This window comes from Plectropomus leopardus, chromosome 10 (genome assembly GCF_008729295.1).
Source record: "Plectropomus leopardus isolate mb chromosome 10, YSFRI_Pleo_2.0, whole genome shotgun sequence".
Taxonomy (NCBI): domain Eukaryota; kingdom Metazoa; phylum Chordata; class Actinopteri; order Perciformes; family Serranidae; genus Plectropomus; species Plectropomus leopardus.
The window spans coordinates 29,970,929-29,990,336 of NC_056472.1; the positions used below are offsets into that span (position 1 = coordinate 29,970,929).

The following is a 19,408-nucleotide window of genomic DNA, read 5'->3' on the forward strand; positions in this document are numbered from 1 at the left end:
TCTCAGGTTTCAGAGGTTTTAGCGGCTAGTAAAAGGTGTCTGAATGCAGCACAAGAAAAACTTGTCCATCCAGGTTTTAAAGGTTTAAAAAACAGGGTCTGGGCAATAAATTGATATTATATTGATATCACCTGAGACCGTATATCATCTTAGATTTCACAATATTGTGTGTCCTGCTATTCTAAAGGCTGCATTTCAGTAAATTGACACATATTTGAAAAGATAAACAAAGCAGCCACCCACAGAGATTGTGTGTAACTCAAATACTGTAACTTTCCAAAATACACCACAAATCACAAAGCTGTATATGCTTTGTTTCTCAAAACATAACGGGCTGTGGCGGGTGAGGGGGGTTTCCTCTGCGGGCTCCGGCTGCAGCTGCAGGACTTCGGGTTAGCCTGGCTGGTCAAGATATGGTGGGGAAAGAGTGAGCAATGTTGCTTCACTTTGAAGTTTATTTAAAGTGCACAAAAATACATAAAAGAGAAACTCGGAGAATGTAGGTCACTGCAAACTGTTACCAGAAACCATTTTAACTCCAGTTAACACTTGTTTTGCTGGTAGGAGCCTGTTATGATCAAATATTAAGACTTATGAAATAGAGCCGGGGAATATATAGATTTTATAGCAATATCATGATATGAGACTAGCTGTTGTAATAGATTTTTGACACCTCCCAGAAATCCCTTTTACGTGGCTGCTCCCACGCAAAAGGGGCTGTCCTTTCCATTACCGCTCCCATAACACACCTTCAATTGTAAATAATGACGGCTAGTGCGGAGGCTGCAATCGAAATGAACCTGCTGATGTTTTAAACATCCATCGCCATGATTCTTTTAATGATATGGCGAGAAGAGAAGTCGTATAACATAACTCAGTCATCTCGACATTGTGTTTTATCAACATTTTGAAAGCCTTCAATTGAAACCCACCTACAGATATTTTTAACAGTTAACTAGTAACAAAACAGTTCTTCACACACATTACTGTCTTGTTACACAGTAACTGATAAACATTTCCAATACACGTTTGCCAGCTTTGCCACAACGTAAGTTACACGACTGTCAGTTTCTGTGCCATAAATGTGTTGAAGGCTGATATCCAGTCCAGCCCAAAAACCATAATTATGCTATAAATTCAAAGCAAAGACGGTGCAGGCAGAGGTCCAGGTCCAGCCAGTATTTGCCATGATGCTACCTGGCAGCAGCCAATAGAATCAATCTAACAAAAATGTGTTTATTTGTGGGTGGAGGTCTTAAAAATAAAAAACATAGGGCACTAACTGCCCTTCCAAAACAACATTTTCTGATCTGGCATCTGCAAAATCAGGATATTGTTCATCATTTCCTTCTTAAACGCTCATGATCATTACGAAAACGATAGCAGGAGATTAGAGCGGGATGATGGACGCTGCCCACCCAGTCGACAAGTCGTCTGTTTCCCCCTCTTTAAAACTGCTCCCCGACTAATGATGTAACGCCTGATTTACAGCGAGGTCGTGTTTGTTCGATGCTGGCGAGGCCTGCTGACAAGTGCCAGAGCGGCCCACTAATTCTGTTAGAGCTGAAGTGAAGTGTGTTCGGGCTCGGCGCCACAGCAGATCGTTAAATAATGAATTCTACGTGAGGTATGCCTCATATTTCGCGGGCTCTTTTGAGGGTCTGGGTCCTCCACCCACTGAAAGAATCCTTCATTTGAGAGTCCCACCCTCGGATATAAATCACAATCACTTTATAACACAAATGTTTTGATTTTAAGACTGCTGCTGATGATGTTTTTACAATTTAATTTCCCGTCAGTGGCCCTTTAAAAGATTTACTGCAGTTTTGTCACCAGTGTCTCACACACGTATTTTATAGTATTTACAATCCAGAATATGATTAATGATTAATGTTATTATCAATTATTGCATGTTTTATGATATTAATCAAGTTTATTCTTTAATTGATCAATCGTTAATGCCTTTTACAAGTTCCCAGAGTGAAATAGGACATTTTTATATGACTTGTTTGGTCCAATCAGCAGTCCCGAATCCAGAGATATGTTTTACAATGATATAAACAGAGAATCACATTTCAGACTCTGACGCAAATAATAATAGTTATAGATTTAATTATTGAATTAATGACGATTTTTGATAATTAATAATAATTACCAGAGAATGAGAAAATAATAATAATAATAATTCTGCTCAATAAAATGGGAAAACTGTTTAAATAGATAAAAATAATAATAATACATTATACCTATGATATATGCTAATAGGTCGCTAATAGGCGATTTGTGCTATGACTGACCTTAATGATTAATCAATGATCTCAGTTGTCAGCAGAAATTTTATCTCCGTCAACTAATCAGCTAATAATCATTTTCCGCACCTCTCCATAACAGATATTCGTATTAGAAAGTGCCTTTACAGTTAGTCCCATATTTTTTGTGTCCCGTGAGGACAACTGAGGTCTGGATTAAGTTTTTCTGCAGGCGTCGTGTCAAACAGCAAACTCTTAATGTTTGCTGTACATTCTCATTAACATGCACTTGACTGCACGCACAGTATGTAGTTTCATAACTGCAGGAACATACTGAGCTGTTATGTCACAGAGAACATGCAGTGAAGACAGACCTGCAGACAGACACTTACACAACAACAACAGCACAGGTAGACACTGTCACGACAGAGCAAATGTCAACGAGGAACACAGTCACAAGCCTGAAGACACACACACAGCCACATACATGTGCTGTCTCACACAGAAGCAACACGTAGCTCGAGTGAAATGCTGCTCCCGAGCGTGAGGACAGGTCTTAGGACAGGACGTATTTTTTCTCAAAGACTGAATTGATGTTTTTTTTCTTTCTGTCAATAGAACTGTTTGTCTTTCTCTTTAAATGCATAATATGCAGAATTGCACGTTACTGTTTGTGAAAAGTAAAAATCACCCTCTCTTTGGCATTTCACCTCCTTTTTTCAGAGTTGTGTCTCTTTGATGTCTGCTGCTTAACACCTGGTCACTACCTTTTTATAGAGCCCTGACCTCACCTGAGTTTTGTGCGGGTACATGCCCAAAAATCTCTTGAGCACAGAAAATAAGAAAAAATGAGATGATTCAGGCAATGGACAGAGTCTCTGCAGAAAAATGCACTGCTACACAGTATTGTTTTGTTTTTTTTGGAAAAACCTGCACAGTAAATCTCCCTGCAACTTTTTAGGCAGACAAAGCCTTCATATGCATGCTGAAAAAGTCCACATAAAAGCTGTCAACGTAACATAGCTTTAAAACACCATCACCTGTTGTTTTGCTTACCATCACGTGCGTTTTTTTTATTTTCTCCTGATGCTGATGTGAGTGGAGATAAAAATTTTACTATGGATCCTTAGAAAAGTTTTGAAATTGTGTCCAAGAAAATATGTGAAAACCCTGACCTTTAACTGCTTAACACTTCACATCTAATTTGTTAAAAAAATTTGACCCAGAACTCTAAAAAAATAAACATGAGCTGCTGCAAGTCTGCAGTTTTGTGAATCATCGAGCTTTGCTGGACGTGCACTCCAGTGACTCCAACATGAATTACTCAAGCAGCAGTTTGGTTCTGTCTGAAACCGCAGCTCACCTCTTCCTCGTGTCCCCCGCAGAGCCTGGTCAGCAGAAGACTTTTAAGAGGAAGAGGTCTCTGATCAACTGGCCCTTCTGGAGAGGCTCCAACACGCAGCTGGACGGCCTGCCCCTGTCCCCGACTTCGCTCTGCCCCACTCAGGGACGGCTGTTCGGACGACCCCTGAGCTCCGTCTGCTCCGCGGAGCACGGCCTGCCCAAGCCTGTCATGGTGAGCCGAGTCGAGGTCACGCAGGCCAGCAGGAGGGGGTCAGGGTCTGTCTGGAGGGAGGAGGGTCTGGTGTGTTTGAGTGGAGGGGGATGTAGTGGTATGAAGATCACAACCACTGTTAGATTACTGTTCTGCGAGTTAACGACACTCAGCACAGAATAGCAAATTAGAGAAATAATAGACTCGCTGAAATTACAAGGGAAGTGAAATCGCAATCTGTTGAATAAGCAAACCCAGAATCTCCGTCAACAAAAGAGTTTCCCCTCTGACCATTTAGTGCTGAGCAACTTGAAAAGAAATGTCCTGCAAACTGCGAAAAAAAGAAGACGAATAAAAAATTATGAATTAAAAGATGGCAAGGAAAGATCTGAAAATTAGCTATATATATATATCACTTGTTTATTTATTTTATTTTATTAATATAATAAAATTGCTTATTTCCAGGTAACATTCTTGTAACTTTTCACTAATTTCTTGCTAATATTTGGGCATTATCTGAAGTTTCTTATCACCTTCTTCCCATGTTTTTGAAAATCAGCTTTCTCAAGTTTTAAAGGGTTTTACATTAAAAGCTCTTTAATATCAGGGTTTTGTACTGCAGCTTTTGAGTTCGTAGCTCTGTCAGCGATACAAACCTTGTTAGAAAAGTGAAGTCTTTGTTGTATTCATAATATTGATATCACTGCTAATTTGTTCCCTGCAGGACATGCTGGTGTTCCTGTCCCTGGAGGGGCCGTACACCCGGGGCGTCTTCAGGCGCTCAGCGGGGGTCAAAGCCTGCCGGGAGCTTCGGGACAGACTGGACAGCGGGACAGAGGACCCGGAGATCACACACCAGTCTGTGTTCGTCATCGCTGCCGTCCTCAAGGTAACACGCTCGACCCCAAACTGCCCCGTCACACAGGTTTGAAACCAGACAACAGAAAGCAGGAGCGACTGATGTGCATCCAAAGTCACATAAATCCAGACAGGATAATCTGTCTGTGCACCGGCAGGCACGCTGCCAGTCACACACACAAGGTGCTGCATTGTTCAGCATCCAGGCCAAACAGCCACCTCAGCGCGGGGCATCCAGGGAGCAGCTGAGGTTTTACACAGAACTGATTCATCTCCTGTCTTTGGTGTGTTTTACCTGGTTTCTGCACAATGGACACAGATTGTGAATCACCTGAGACCAAAATGATGCCATTAATCACGCAGATTGACGATTCTGTAGTCCACTGACAGAACATTAAGTGACGCCAGTCTTGAAAATAACATAAGTCTTCAAGATAGTTTTCCTTTCACTCATATTTGGATCATTTAGCTTAAGATCTCATGTCATTTTTGTGTACAGGACTTCCTGCGAAATATCCCAGGCAGCCTGCTGTGTGTGGATCTGTACGAGCAGTGGATGGATGTGATGGAGGAGGAGGGAGGGGAGGAGAGGACGCAAGCTGTCCAGAGGTAGGAACAACTTCTTACTGCTAATTTTAAAGTTAAAATACACAGCAGGTTGCTGTCTCTTTCTAAAAAGCACAACAAGTCACACAGACATTCGTTAAACAGATGGGTGAAAAATTAAAGGAAAGACCTGAATAAATGAGTGTTCTGTTTCCTTGTGGTGGCCCAACACCTCACTGTGACACTGTTGGTTTTTCCTTTAATTACGTGCTGTTTATGTCTCGAGAGGGACAGAAAGACACAGAGAGGGAGACGCTTCAGCTCCAGAAGCAACAAACTAAATTCCTTTTGCTTTGGAAAATAAAAAACATGGAAGCAACAATGAAAATGTTTGTGGAGAAACTCCTGTGGAGACTGAGATCAACAAACATCATGACAAAACACACACACACACACACACACACACACACACACACACACACTGTGAGAAGAAGGAACGAAGTATTTTCGGATGTTAGCTGGAGTCGTGCAGTTCACATGATGTCCATCTCCTCTCAGGTTGCTCCACCTCCTGCCCAGCGAGAACTTGCTGCTCCTGCGACACGTGATCGGCGTTCTGCACTGTATCCAAGGCAACGCCCACGACAACCAGATGAACGCCTTCAACCTGTCTGTCTGCATCGCTCCCAGCATGCTTTGGGCTCCAACGCCGAGCACCCCCGAAATGGAGGGAGAAGGCACCAAAAAGGTGAGGTTTTAAATTTGCGAATTTCGCTATTTTTGCATTTTTTTCTGGCGCCCTGTAACTTGAATGACTGCTGGCACTTCGTCTCGACCTTTTCATGAAGCTGAACAACACTCTAAATACACTGAACTGCTACAGGTCTGTGTGTGTGTGTGTGTGTGTGTGTAGAGGAGGCTTACTGAGACAGTGTGCAAACTACGAGGAATTTAACATTTCAGTGGAATAAGAGACCGTCTCAGTATGAGTGTGTACGCGCTTCTGTGGCGTATGAAACACATGTGACCAGACAGACAGACACACAAGAGTTTGACAGACAGGCAAGAAATTCAGATTTCACCAACACAAGTAAACCGTGTGTGTGTGTGTGTGTGTGTGTGTGTGTGTGTGTGTGTGTGTGTGCGCGCACATACGTGTTCACATGCACACACAACCTCTGCCGGCCTCAGAGCCGTTTGTCAGCAGACAGTTTCCCTGCGGATGTGAGCGTTGACCTCCTGGCGGGAGCTGACCCACTAACACACAGCTGTAACACACACTCAAACACACACACACACACACACACATGCTCAGTCACATTCACATGTCATCTCTGATGATCGCTCATGAGCTAAAATCGCAACATTCTTACACTTTGCTGAGCTTGAAATACTCAGGTTTAGAGTAAGACTTTACAGGAAAGCACAAAGTTTCATGGTGACTTACTCCAAAGCACACAAGAAGATACTGGTTTCTGGATCACCACTGAGAGTATCAAGTCACCATTGAAGAGTTAGTTCTCCCAAATTACAAAAAATCTCAAACTTTTTCATTGGCTCTGGTGGTATGTGGGTATAAAGACAGCTCTGGTTGTATTTATTTATTTGTCTCTGGTCAATTTTGCATCCTTTGAGTTATATTTGTCCTCAAAATGTCTCTAGAACTGTTTTTTTTTTTTTTACATTTTACATTTTACATGTCCTAAAACTTCAACTCAATCTCCAGAATAAGTTTTGGCATTGAACACTTCTGCAAACCATGGAAACGTGACATTTGTAACTTATTATGTGGTGGATACATTGAAACTTTTAGTTTTAACACTACTGTGGTTAACGTGTTGTTAGGTTTAGGCACAAAAAACACTTGGTTTTGGTAAAGTAAAGATCATGTTTTGGTTTAAAATACCCAGTTCCATTGGCTAAAAAGCAGCAGGAAATGCAGCAATGTCTCAGTAAAAAAACTCGTTTTGGCCACGTGTGGTGTCTTAAAAGCCAATTGTACGGACTCTGACACATAACCGACATTAAAAAAATAGCATCAAATAAAGCAGACTGTTTGTCACCTCACGTTGTCGTGTCTCAACCAAAAAGTTTCACATGAACACACCACAACAACTATAACTGACGGCCAACTAGTGCATATGTCCCTGCATGAGAGGAAGTAACTCTCCATTATAATCTCTGTGATTTTAGCCCTTTGTTTACTTCCCTCGTTTCCGTCTCTCTTCTCGTGCGCTGAGCTGAACGGCCAGTCAGAGTCAGTCACCTGCAGGCTGCGGCAGCGGATTCAACATGCTTTAACAGCTAGAAAAAGCAGACAGAGGTTGACAGTGTGAGACACAGACTAGGGCGACAGACGCTCACCGACGCCTCACAGTTGACGGACAGTCGATCATCGGCTTGGTGTGTCAGGGCCCTAAAACAGTGCCTGCTCACTCAAAGGAAAGTGGTTTTATTGTTTTTTGCACTCTAACAAGGGTCCGCAGCTCGGCAGGCGTCTCACCAAGATGACACATCATCCACCTCAATGAAACGGCTTGTATGTGACTTGACTTTAGAAACACTGATACGATGCGTAATCAAACTTATTGCAGAACGTACGATGCCACATTTGGCCCGATATTTGATGATAACAGGTGCCTACCAGCAAATCAGAAACAAGTGTTAACTGGAGATAAATCAGCTTGTGATCTTCCAGACACTGAATTTCTCTTTTGTTGTATTTTTTAAATCTAAAGTTAATTAAACGATGAAGAAACATTGCTCGCTCTTTCTCCACCATATCTTGGGCAGCGAGGCTAACCTGAGACGACTTAATTCCACGAAAGCGGCTGCAGCCAGAGCCCACAGAGGAAACCCCCCCTCGCCCTGCAGAGCCCATCCTGTACTCATACACAGCTTTGTGATTTGTGGTCTATTTGGAAAGTTACAGTATTTGAGTTAAAAACAATCTCTCTGGGTGGCTGCTTTGCTTATCTGTTTAAATGTGCGTGTGTTTGTGTGTGTGTGTGTGTGTGTGTGTGCGCGCGCGCGCTTGAGGTGGCTGAGGTTCATTGAGAAAACATGCAAAGAATTTCCTACAGAATCCTGAGGCTAAGTGTGTGTTTTAGTGGAAAACTGTGTCGCTGAAACACCTCTCTCTCCACACAAACACACACACACACACACACACACACGTCAGCACAAATCCCCACAAATACCTAAATATCTCTTTCACAAACACTGATAACACTTTCCCTCCTACACACTGCGTGTTTGTGTGCGCAGCACGAGCGCAGGCGACCCTTTTCCTGGGAAAAAACTTTTAAAAAATAACAGTGAGATTTCGACATTTCCCTCCCTGCGGTCGGAGCCGGGGGCCAATTTAAACCAGCGTGGGCTCCTGGCTGTGTAATGGCTAGTTTCCAAACTTGTCTGGAGACACGTGAACGTTCAGTTTCAGCCAATTTGGTTTAGCCTCTGTTTTCCTCCTTCCTTCACGCAGTGTATGATTTAAATGTTTTTGGTTGAAAGAGGCCGAGGTAAATACTGCTTTAGTGTGTGTATTACTTAAGATGGAGACAGGGAGACAAATCATTCAAAAGAACGTTGTTTTTCTCTCGAGTTTGGCTTCTAAACGTGGACTTAAACTTTGTTTTTCTTCTGCTTTTATTGCGACTTTTCCGCATTACAGTATCCAACAGAGGACACAACAAAAAAGTGATACACAGATTTTTCCTTTGCAGAATGTTGGATGTATGTGTTTATGTACGACCTCAAAAATACTCAGCAATGAGCCACTAACACACAGCTGTGACATCTCTTAATGCACACACAAGCCCACGCACACGTGCAGATGATGCATCCTGCAGTGATACTGTAGAAACTCAACCTGCGTTGGTGCTGCAGACAAATATTTTGTGAATGATATTCAGCAGAACAGGTGAGAGAAAGTTTAAGATAATATCCCGCTGAGTTAAGGAAGAAGAAGTAGCTCTGAATGGGCTGTTGATGGATGGTTGAAAGTCTTCTGGATGCCCTCAAGCTCTTTCTAACAGTGCTCTGCATCACGTAGCAGCTCCGCTCTGAGCGATAGCCAGGAATGCTGAGTGAGTGATTGAAGGAGGACACGGAGGCTAAAGGAAAAAAGAGTAGCAGGAAAGAAAAGAGTCCCGAAAGGGAAGTAGAAATGAAAAACTTAAAAATGGTGAAAGTGGCGAAAGCAATGAAAAAGGAACAGAAAGCTTTTATTTTTGCAAAATATAATAGAGTCGTGCTTGCAACATTTCAGACATTTCGATAAAATAACAGGCTTGCTGTCTAATTTCTGGAGAATATGGGATTGTGAAGGTTACATGTAAGGTTATATGTCTGAAAAATAATGTTGTAGTGTTGTGAAAAGTCACCTTTGGCGGTGCTATGATACACCTCGAAGGTCTCATTTTCAACCAAAGCATCTGCAGATTAATTCAACACAATAAGAGATGAATTGGTCAACTGTTTTTTTTTAATTGCCGCTATCATGACTGTCAGAAAAGGGACAATTCCACCAGGCACATATGGTAAATTTGCAATTATGAGTTAAATCCACGAGTCTCAGCTTTCCAGTCATATCCAATTTATACAATTCAAAGACTGTTTAGAAACCCCAGTATGCAGAGACATTAAAATACAGTAGGCCAAAATAACACTTTTGTACTGCATAAGAAAAGCTGCATGGTTTTTGCCCAAAACTGCATGGGACAAGCACAAAGTGGCGCAACTTGTGGGTACCCAAAGGACCCATTTTCACTCAGATATGTTGAAGTGAGAGGTCAAGAGACCCCTGTGAAAATGGTCATACCTGTTTCTCCGCTTTCCCAAAATGTAGCCTATAACTCTGGTGCATTAAACCACCTTCCTTTCATATAATTCAAATCTCCCTTAAACCAGCCTCTGATGGAAAATAATGTCAGCTGAGGACGTCAGACATACCAGCCTTGAAACTTAATGTCCCCTATAATTATAGATTGATAAACACATACTTACCAGTTGCCTGTTAAAATGCCTGCCAGATGATTTGCTGCCCTGCAGGAATGGGACACAGTGTAATCACTTTATTACATAATTTAAAAAGGGAATGAGACAGTGGAATGTTATTGTGCGCTGATGGCAGACAGATGTCACAGAGCAACAGTATCTAAAGATATCTGAAGATAAATACACCTGTGATCGCAAACAGGTTTTGGCTGATTGTGAAAATGAGGTGTGCAGATTCCACGTGGACAGAATTTACCTGCTGACTTTATAAGTGTCAGCCATGATGACAGACTGATGAGACACTTGTGTATTTATCTGCTTCTTATGTATGTGAAAGTGTCACTGCAGGTAATGGATGTCAGAGCCGGGAATTACCCATAATCCAAGTCAAATGTGGCCTCAGGACTTTCAAACAGCAGCCATTAGCACATTTGGTATCCGAAGAGGGTTAGTATACACAAAGAGGAGATAAAACCAGAAAGTTAATGTTGCATTTGTGCTCTGGTAACAATTCTGGGAGATTAACGGTGCCTTTTTAATCGAAAAGTGAAACTCATTAAGTTATATAACAGCTCTCATCTCCCGTCATCTGTCAGGTAAAATGTTTCTCTCACTTTTTTTAATCCAAAGTTTGGTCCATTATCAGAGCCTAAGAGTGTTTTTATACCTCCGTCCCGGCGACAGGTGGCTGGAGGCATGATGTTCTCGGTTTGTTTGTCTCTCAAGAAAGCCTTTAGGGAATTTCTTCAAATTTGACACAAACGTCAACTTAGAGTCAACAATGAGCTGATTCGATTTTAGTGGTCAAAGGTCCAATGTCAAGGTCACTGTGACATCGCCTGTCTCGTTTATGTGAACGCCATATCTCAAGAACGCCTTGAGGGAATTGATCAAATTTAGCAAAAACGCTCACTTGGAATCGAAGATGAACTGATTAGACTTTGGTGGTCAAAGGTGATTGTGGCCTTGCGTTTGTCTCATTCTCGTGAATGCGATATCTCAAGACCTCCTTGAGGGGATTTCTTCAAATTCGGCACAAATCTCAACTTTTATTCAACATTGAACTGATTAGATTTTGGTGGTCAAATGTCAAGGTCATCATGACCTCATCTGTCTCATTCTTGTGAACGTGATATCTCAAGAACACCCTAAGAGATTTTTCTTTTTTAAATTGGCACAAACGTCCACTTGGACTCATGGATGAACTGATAAAATTTTGGTGGTCAAAGGTCACTGTGACCTTGTGTCCATCTCATTCTCGTGCATGTAAGTTCTGAAGAAGGCCTGAAGGGAATTTTCAGTAATTTGACACAAATGTCCAATTCCACTTAAGAATTAACTGATTAGATTTTGGTGGTGAAAGGTCAAGGACATAAGACCTTGTCTGTCTCATTTCCATCAGTATTATATCTTATGTGCACCTTGAGAGAATTTTTAAAAATTTGGCACAAATGTCCACTTTGACTGAAGAATTACTTGCTTAGATTTTGGTGTTCAAAGGTCAAACATTGAGGTCACTTTGACCTCACAAAACATGTTTTTGGCCATAACTCCAGATTTTTTTCTGACAAAATTTCACCCAAATGTCTAATAAGTGAAATCACTGTGACGTCACAGTGTTTTGCAAAAACATAGATGTAAACTGCAACTTGACTGCATCATGGAGGTATTAAACCGTGAGGCTGTAATTTTAGTTTTTTTTAAACAAGTGACAAAAAAAATCACAGTGTACTTGAATAACTTCAATTTTCTCTTATAGATCAACTTGTTGTTGACAGTTTGTTGCTGTTATAGAGAAAAATTGCACTTGATTCCTGAAAAGTCTTGAAACCGGTTGATTTAAGTCTACAAGTTCATAGTGTAGCCTGTTTGTGATGCTGGACTCTTCTTCTAAACACCGAGTCATACAACCCATATGGACACCATACAGACACATGAACAGACAACATCTGGCCCAACAAACAAACAAACAGGGAGGCCCTAAAGTGTGTTTGTCTTTCTGTTTTCCAAAGTGTCACAAAAACGCAGCAATGACAGGAAAAACAACTCATTTACAAACAGATTTTAGTGGAAACTTTCCACCAGGGAGGATATGACTCTTCTGAGTAGCTCTGCGTCTCAGCACGTCATATGTGTTTAGTAAATTGTGTCTGTTTAGTTTTAAAGGCGTGGCTTTCAGCCAAGTAACATGATTTGTTCAGTGTGGAGTCCAACTGGGCTCATGGTTTTCTTAGAAACACCGTCAGCATGTTTCAGAACTTCAAGTGGCTGCAGGAGACAGGCAGTTTATATTGGAAGCCGTTTGCAAATTGTGTGATTGCTCATAGATATAATGAAAAATATAGTAAACAAAAATAAATAAATAATAATAAAAGAGAGGGGAGACCAATCATACTATAGTTCAAACATTACAGGTATGCAGAGTTTAAATAATTGCACGCGTAAAGTCCAGCAATTTGCTGGCTCTCCGTTAATTGGACGTGAATAAAACTTGGTATTTATGCTCAGGACTAAGTGTTGTATATCTCTTGTGAATTTAATCTCTATTTTATTTTCTCTATCAATTTTATGGACTTTTTCTGAAGCACTTACAAGTCCTTTCCTTATTTGTTTGTTTTTTTACTAATTTTCAGGGGATTTTCTTGTAGTTTTTACAAAATTTTTCGTCGTTCATTGCTTATTGCCTTCTTCATGTTTTTTAAAGAAATCAAGTTAATGCCAATTAGTTTGTCTATGATGCGAATGGACATCATTTCCAGCTATGTTGCCAAGTTTTATGAATCTAGCACATTCTAGCTTGTGGGAAATTGAGCTGAAGCGTAAAACGACACATTAAGAACATATTTGTCAGTTATTTGTCAGTCTTGGTCTTTCAAAAAGCGTTTCAGAAAGTGATAATCAAAGCCAGTACATGATGTCATGTATTACTATCAAGACATTTTCCAGGACCGGGAAGAGGGAGTTTGATGTTTTCTTGCTCGGTGTGGAATGCAAATAGTCGTGTAGTTGGAGGGTCAACATCAGCCCAAACAAACGAACACAGACTTTTCTCAGAATGATAATATGGGAGGCGCGCACACAAAAACACAGCTCTGGACAGCTGTTTGGAGCTGATATCACAGTTATTTAGGTCAGGATTTCTCAAAATGAGGCAGCCAATAGCTCCAGTACCAACAGCTTCACACTGTTTTCAGTGTTTAATATCTACATCTAATTAATGTTCATTTTGTGTGTAGCAGCAAATTTGTGAGTTTACATCGACACAAGTGCGTGTTTGCTGAATTACTGCAGAGCTTTGGCTGGATGAACCGCTCCTCTGCAAGCTCTGCATAAACAGTAACAGAATCACACCTTCAGCCAAATGTAAGAAAACCAACAGTCAGCAAAAGCAAAGTCAAAGCTTTGAAGCTATAACCAGGGGGCGTTTCTCTCCTGCAGGTGTGTGAGCTCGTTCGCCTCCTCATAGAGAACTGCAGCAGCCTCCTGGGAGAAGACGTCACCTCGCTGTTCAGAAGCTTCAGCCAGAAGAGCAGCAGCAGCGACCACGGATCAGGTGAGAATAAAAAAAAACATTTCTTAAAAATTCAATTAAAAAATAATACTAAAAGCCCAAGACCAAGAAAAGACGATAACACACAAGTAAACCAACCAATAACTAAACCACTGAAAGTAAAAGCACACCTGAGTTAAAACCAATAAAAGAAATAAAAGAAAATTCTAGTAACAATAGTTGAACCAGACTACTGGAAACGGTGGCTAAAAAGAATACCTTTAATAAAATAATAATACTATAAATAGACCACCACCAAGAGAATTTTAAATATGATTAAAAATAAATAAAAGAATGAAATAAAATAAATAGACCAAGAAATGACAGACAAGGAAAAACTAACAAAATAAAATAGCAATAGATGAACCAGTGAAATTAAAAACGTACTTGAGTTAAAACCAATAAAATAAAAAAATACTGGTAAAAATAGTTAAACCAGACAACTGGATTCAGGTTGCAAAAATGATTACTCTCAATTTAGTTAATACGTTGATACTGTTGGGGCACTCCTAATGTCATCAACCCACACGAAAAATGGTCTGCAGCTATAACGGTTGTTGTTGTTGTTGTTGCCGAGCAAAAAGCAAATTTCCTGTTATGTAAAGACCGTAAAGGTTCAGTTACACAAATGATGTCTTCTGAAGATCCTCAAACACACTTCTTTTCCATTATGGTCCCATAAGAAAATGGTTTTACTTTAAATAAAGAGAGAGGCAGAAAATAGGCAAAATTAGACAATATTGATTTTTGGGTTTAGTTCTGAATGAGGTTTAGAAGCAAATAGAGTCTTCATCAAAATGAGCGCAGCTAAAGACCAGCTCATTTACTCAAAGAGTTCACTGTCAATGCTTCAGTGTTAAACCTTAAAATATAGTAACAAAGGTGGTTTCAGAGTGACGAGCTCAGTGTGTGTGTGTGTGTGTGTGTGTGTGTGTGTGTGTGTGTGTGTGTTGTTAAGTGGCCTAGGCTCTCTCAGACCGGTTGATTGGGGTCAGTAGACTGACCTGCAGTCATTTCGGTGATTGCCGGGGTCACAGGTGCTGATTAACGCTGCGTTGAATCTCCTCATTCATAAATTACCACCAACTTTCTTCCTGACGCTATAAATAAACCAGCAGAGGTGAAGGAGCGCACAGCAGGAGGACGCTTTGTCCTCTGTTCCCCTCGTCTCCTGCAGTCAACTGTGTCTTTGTTCATTTCAGGGGTCAGAATTCATATTTTCCCTCAGACTGCTCTCACCCTTTCTCCGCTTAAAGTTTCTGGCAGAGCAGAAAGAAAGTGGGAGATGTGTTGGTTTTTTAGTGTATGTTTTTGTGTAAATAAGGTTGGTTAGCCTCAACTGGATTGTTATTTTGGTTTGTAGTAGGTGGAAATGCCCGAAATTTCAGAATACTTGCATGAAATGGAAGGTATAATTTAAGAACTTCTTCACCATTGTAGGAAATATAATAGTGAACAAAGACGAGCAGTGAAGAATTAAATGATCTCAAGAACACCTTGATGGGTTTTCTTCAAATCTGGCACAAACGTTCACCTTCACCTTGAAACTGTTCTGACTGTAAAGATCTTCTGTGCTTTTGAGGGCGAGATGTGTATGAAGCATCTATTTTTGATGTCTGTGTGTAATCCATGCTGGTAATTCTAGTTGGATTCAGTTCTCTTTATCTTCGTTTGACATTTCGGCCGTATCACGTGTTTATTCAAAGTCATATAATAACATCGTCTCTTCACTCTTTCCTTTATTCTCCGTCCAGATGTGTCGTCCTTCCAGATGAACGACTCGTCCTACGACAGTCTGGAGAACGAGCTGAACGACGACCCGGAGTCTCCCTTCCAGGAACAGCTGCCCCTGCGTGACAAGGACAAGCCGGACAGCCGCAGCCGGGACTCCGTCATCACCCTCAGCGACTGCGACCCCGATCCCGACCCTGAGAGCGACCTCCTGCTGCAGCTCCCCCCGCTGGCCAGACCCAGGAGGTTCAGCCCGGCGGTCCGACAGCCGCGCGCCCGCCAGGCCAACGGGCCGTCGCAGGGTCCCCGGAGGCTGAGGAGGAGCTCAGAGCCGGCTTTGGCGCTGACAAGCACGCCGCCGTTGGGCACGGTGACCGTTCACGCCGATGACCTACTGGTGAGGAAGGCGAGCTATGATGCCGCCATGGAGGGGGAGCGGGAGGAGGACGAGGTGTTTCTGGAGCAGGGGCTGAGCGGGCTGCAGCTGAAGGAGGAGGAGGAGGACGGATGTGAGAAGGGAGGAGCCAAAGTGCAGAGTGGCGGGCGGAGGAAGACGAAGCACGCCCCGCCGCCTCCATTGCGGCTTGACGCCAGCTGTTCCAGTCTGTCGTCGCCGGCGACCTCGCCGACAGGCTCCTCCCTCAGCTCTTTAGACTCCGCCTTCTCACAGTACTCCACTGACTACGCCACCAATGGGGCGATTCCATTGGCTGAGCCCGCTCCTCTCTCCCCTCTCTTTCCTGGACGGCCCCCGCTGTCACCCAGAGACTCCCCCCCTCAGAGGGAAGCCCCGCCTCATTGGCCTCAGTCCACGCAGGCCCCTCGGACCAATCAAACTCCCCCACATCCACATGGCCTCCACCCGAACACGTGGCTCAAGAAAGACCGCCGCCTGTCCCTGAGGCAGTCTGAAAACGGACACTCAGAGGAGGACTTTCCTGTGGTGAACGGGAAAACCCACCCAAACAGTAACGGCTACTCCGTCGGTGCCCAGGAGGCCGCCGCGGCGACCCGAAACTCCCAGCGGAGATCCAGCAGCCCTCCGTCCTACCAGCAGGCGCTACTGCAGCTGCAGCGCAGCCGCTCCCCGTTCTACAGGGGGACGGAGAAGCCTCTGACGGTCCGAGAGCTGAGGCAGCTCCACGACCAGACCTGCACCTACAGACCCCCGATCCCAGCCTCCCCGAGGAGCGACTCAGTGCAGCCGCCGCAGGGTGTCTTCTACGGACAGAATGCCACCACTCTGGTCCTCCAGAGGCAAAAGTCCCACTCTCTTACTCCGGCCATGGAGGGATACAAAGGGCGCAAGACCCTCCCTCTTCCTCGCCAAGCGTCTGAACCCGCTGACGTCACCCTCCCCTCCGCCAGCCTCACCCTCGACAGACCGTCTAAAGGCCAGCCTCAAGACAGCGGCCTGAGAGTTACAGAGGTGGAGCCCAACCACGCAGAGCCACGCTACTGCCTGTCTCCCTCCGCCACTCGAGCTGTAAGGGACTACTTTTCCTCGCAGGGTCAGGAGGACGCTGAAGCATGCCTGCGGAGGAGTCAGGAGGTGGCGCTGGCGATCGTGCAGGGGAAGAGGGAGTGGCAGAGCAGGCGGTGCAGTGACCCGCGAGTGGACGACTTTGACCAGCTTTTTTTTGCAGAAGAGTCTTACGTGTGAATACGAACTGAGTAGAAACAAACTGAGAGACTGAACTTTAACTGATGTGTTCACTTCTCTTCGTTGTTGATGTGATAGAATTCCCTCATATACGCCCTTTTTCCTTCTGTCCAATACAAAAATGTGTTGCAGTTTACTGTAGTGGTACGTCCAAGATTTTAAAAGGTACAGATGCACTTTTCGTTTCCATGTCTCTCCTCCGTGTGGTAGTAAATCAATTCTGACTCCTCGTTCAACGTGACAGTGTGACAGTGTGTCTGGCAAACAGCAGATCGAACGGTTTAAAGTTGCTATAATCCACAATAGTTTAAGTTTAGAAGCTTTTTCGTGTATTTGACGGTGGCATTCTGCTGTCAAGATGCCTGATTCTGTGAATTCATTTCAGAGAAGACATGAAGAAAAAGTTGGTTTAATTGGACATCTGGATTCCTAAACAAAGCTGTTAAAGCTGTTGTCAAAACTGGTCAGAGTTACAGCATTTGTGCCAAAATCTGGTTCTCCTGAGACATATTTTTCTTTGGCAGTGTGTCCTCGTTTTGCCTTCCGGTATGTGTTGTTGCTTTTTTAGCACGTGAAAAAATGATGAAGGCTGAGGAGATTTTCCTAAATTAAAGAGAAAGAACAAAAAAAAAACTTTTTTCAATCTCTGGAAGCTTGTGAAATTTTTTATTTTATGGCATTTCCAAAGCCAGCAGAAAATCCATTAAAACTGGCAGAAAAATCCAGGCTTTGACACATTTTTGTAATAATTTTCTAGCAGCAAAACATTTCAAATGTTGTGAAAAAGTTGACTAAATATGCATGTAAATTCAGAAAAAAAAAACTTTTGAGGGGGGATACAAATTTTGGCACAGCTAATGCTAAAGACGGCCTAATATGCTTTTCTTATATTTTTTACAGTGAAAATTTGATCATAAAAGTTTCTAAATGCAAGCAGACGTGTTTCAGCAGATATATGATCCAAAATCTTTGGGAAATTAACATTAGCAACCAAGTTTCGTTAGCATGTATCTACACGTACGATAGCTGTGTACTTGCAGCCGGGGATTGACTGAACAGGAAAAAAAATAGCAACGCTTTCCGCTTTCTACCATAAAAAATAACCAGTAAAAGCTTCTCAACATGACAGCATGTTCCAGCAGAAATATTATCTGAAATCGGGGATTAATTAACAAAATCAGGCAACCAAGATTACACTTTTTCCTGACATTAGCATGTAGCTACATGTAGCAGTGTAAGCTACTTGCAACTGTGAGATGACTGTAACAGAGTATAGAGGCATTTTTTACTGAGAAAATTTGCAAAGAAAAGTTTCTAAATGCAATAGGACATGTTGCAGCAGATATATCATCCGAAATCAGGGAGAAATCATCATCATAAGCAACCAAGAGTACGTGTTTCCCTGATGTTAGCATGTAGCTGCATGTACTTAGCAGTGTACTCGCAAAAATAGCGACACTTTCTACCATAAGAAAATAACGAATAAAAGCTTCTAAACTCAGCAGCATGTGTTCCAGCAGGAATATGATCCAAAACTGGAGATAAATTAACAAAATCAGGCAACTGAGATTAGTTAGCATGTAGCTACATGTACGTTAGCAGTGTAGGCTACTTGGAGTATGGAGTATAGCAGCATTTACAGTGAAAATTTGGTAATTAAAGTTTCTAAATGCAACTGGACATATTTTAACAGATACATGATCCCAAATCTTTGGGAAATTAACAACATCAGCAACCAAGATTTATGTTTCTCTGACGTTAGCATGTAGCTACATGTAGCAGTGCAGGCTGCGCTATGCAAACACAAAATACACATGATTGAAACTTTGCCCAAGTTTAATATTAAGTAATTCTTTTTCTACATAATCCATAAGCACAAAACACAGAATAGCGTAGGTATTAGGTCCCCTTTAACGTTGCAGTAAAAATAACACACTATGAACATGCTTGTAGCTCCATCCACAACATGTGTGATGTTTGCTGCCAGAGGAGGAAAGTTATCAAACCGATGACTCCAGCTGTACATACTTAAAACATCTTAACGGCATTTGTACCTTTTGTGACAAACTGCATCTGTAAAGTGAAGCATTTTTCCCCCAGAGAGTGAAGCGTTAGTCTGTGTGAATGAGTGAATCAATAGGGCCGTTATTTATTCATATGAGCCGAGTTTCCAGACACACAGCGCGCAGTGTTGTCCTCTGAAGCTCTGGTTTATATCTCTGTGACCTGGGAGGGAGGGAGGGACGGGACACGGGAGG

At 42.5% G+C, this 19,408-nt stretch overlaps 1 protein-coding gene across 1 annotated transcript in view; it reads left to right on the forward strand.

Annotated features, from left to right (window-relative positions):
- The window catches only part of arhgap20 (Rho GTPase activating protein 20), a 44,072-nt gene extending 25,376 nt beyond the window's left edge, over positions 1-18,696 (forward strand). Inside the window, exons 10-15 of the mRNA XM_042494555.1 lie at positions 3,635-3,825; positions 4,529-4,693; positions 5,162-5,271; positions 5,767-5,956; positions 13,645-13,759; positions 15,511-18,696. Of these exons, the coding sequence (XP_042350489.1) occupies positions 3,635-3,825; positions 4,529-4,693; positions 5,162-5,271; positions 5,767-5,956; positions 13,645-13,759; positions 15,511-17,150 (2,411 nt within the window). The 3' untranslated portion in view covers positions 17,151-18,696. The remainder of the gene's footprint in view (positions 1-3,634; positions 3,826-4,528; positions 4,694-5,161; positions 5,272-5,766; positions 5,957-13,644; positions 13,760-15,510) is intronic.
- The last annotated feature ends 712 nt before the right edge of the window (positions 18,697-19,408 follow it).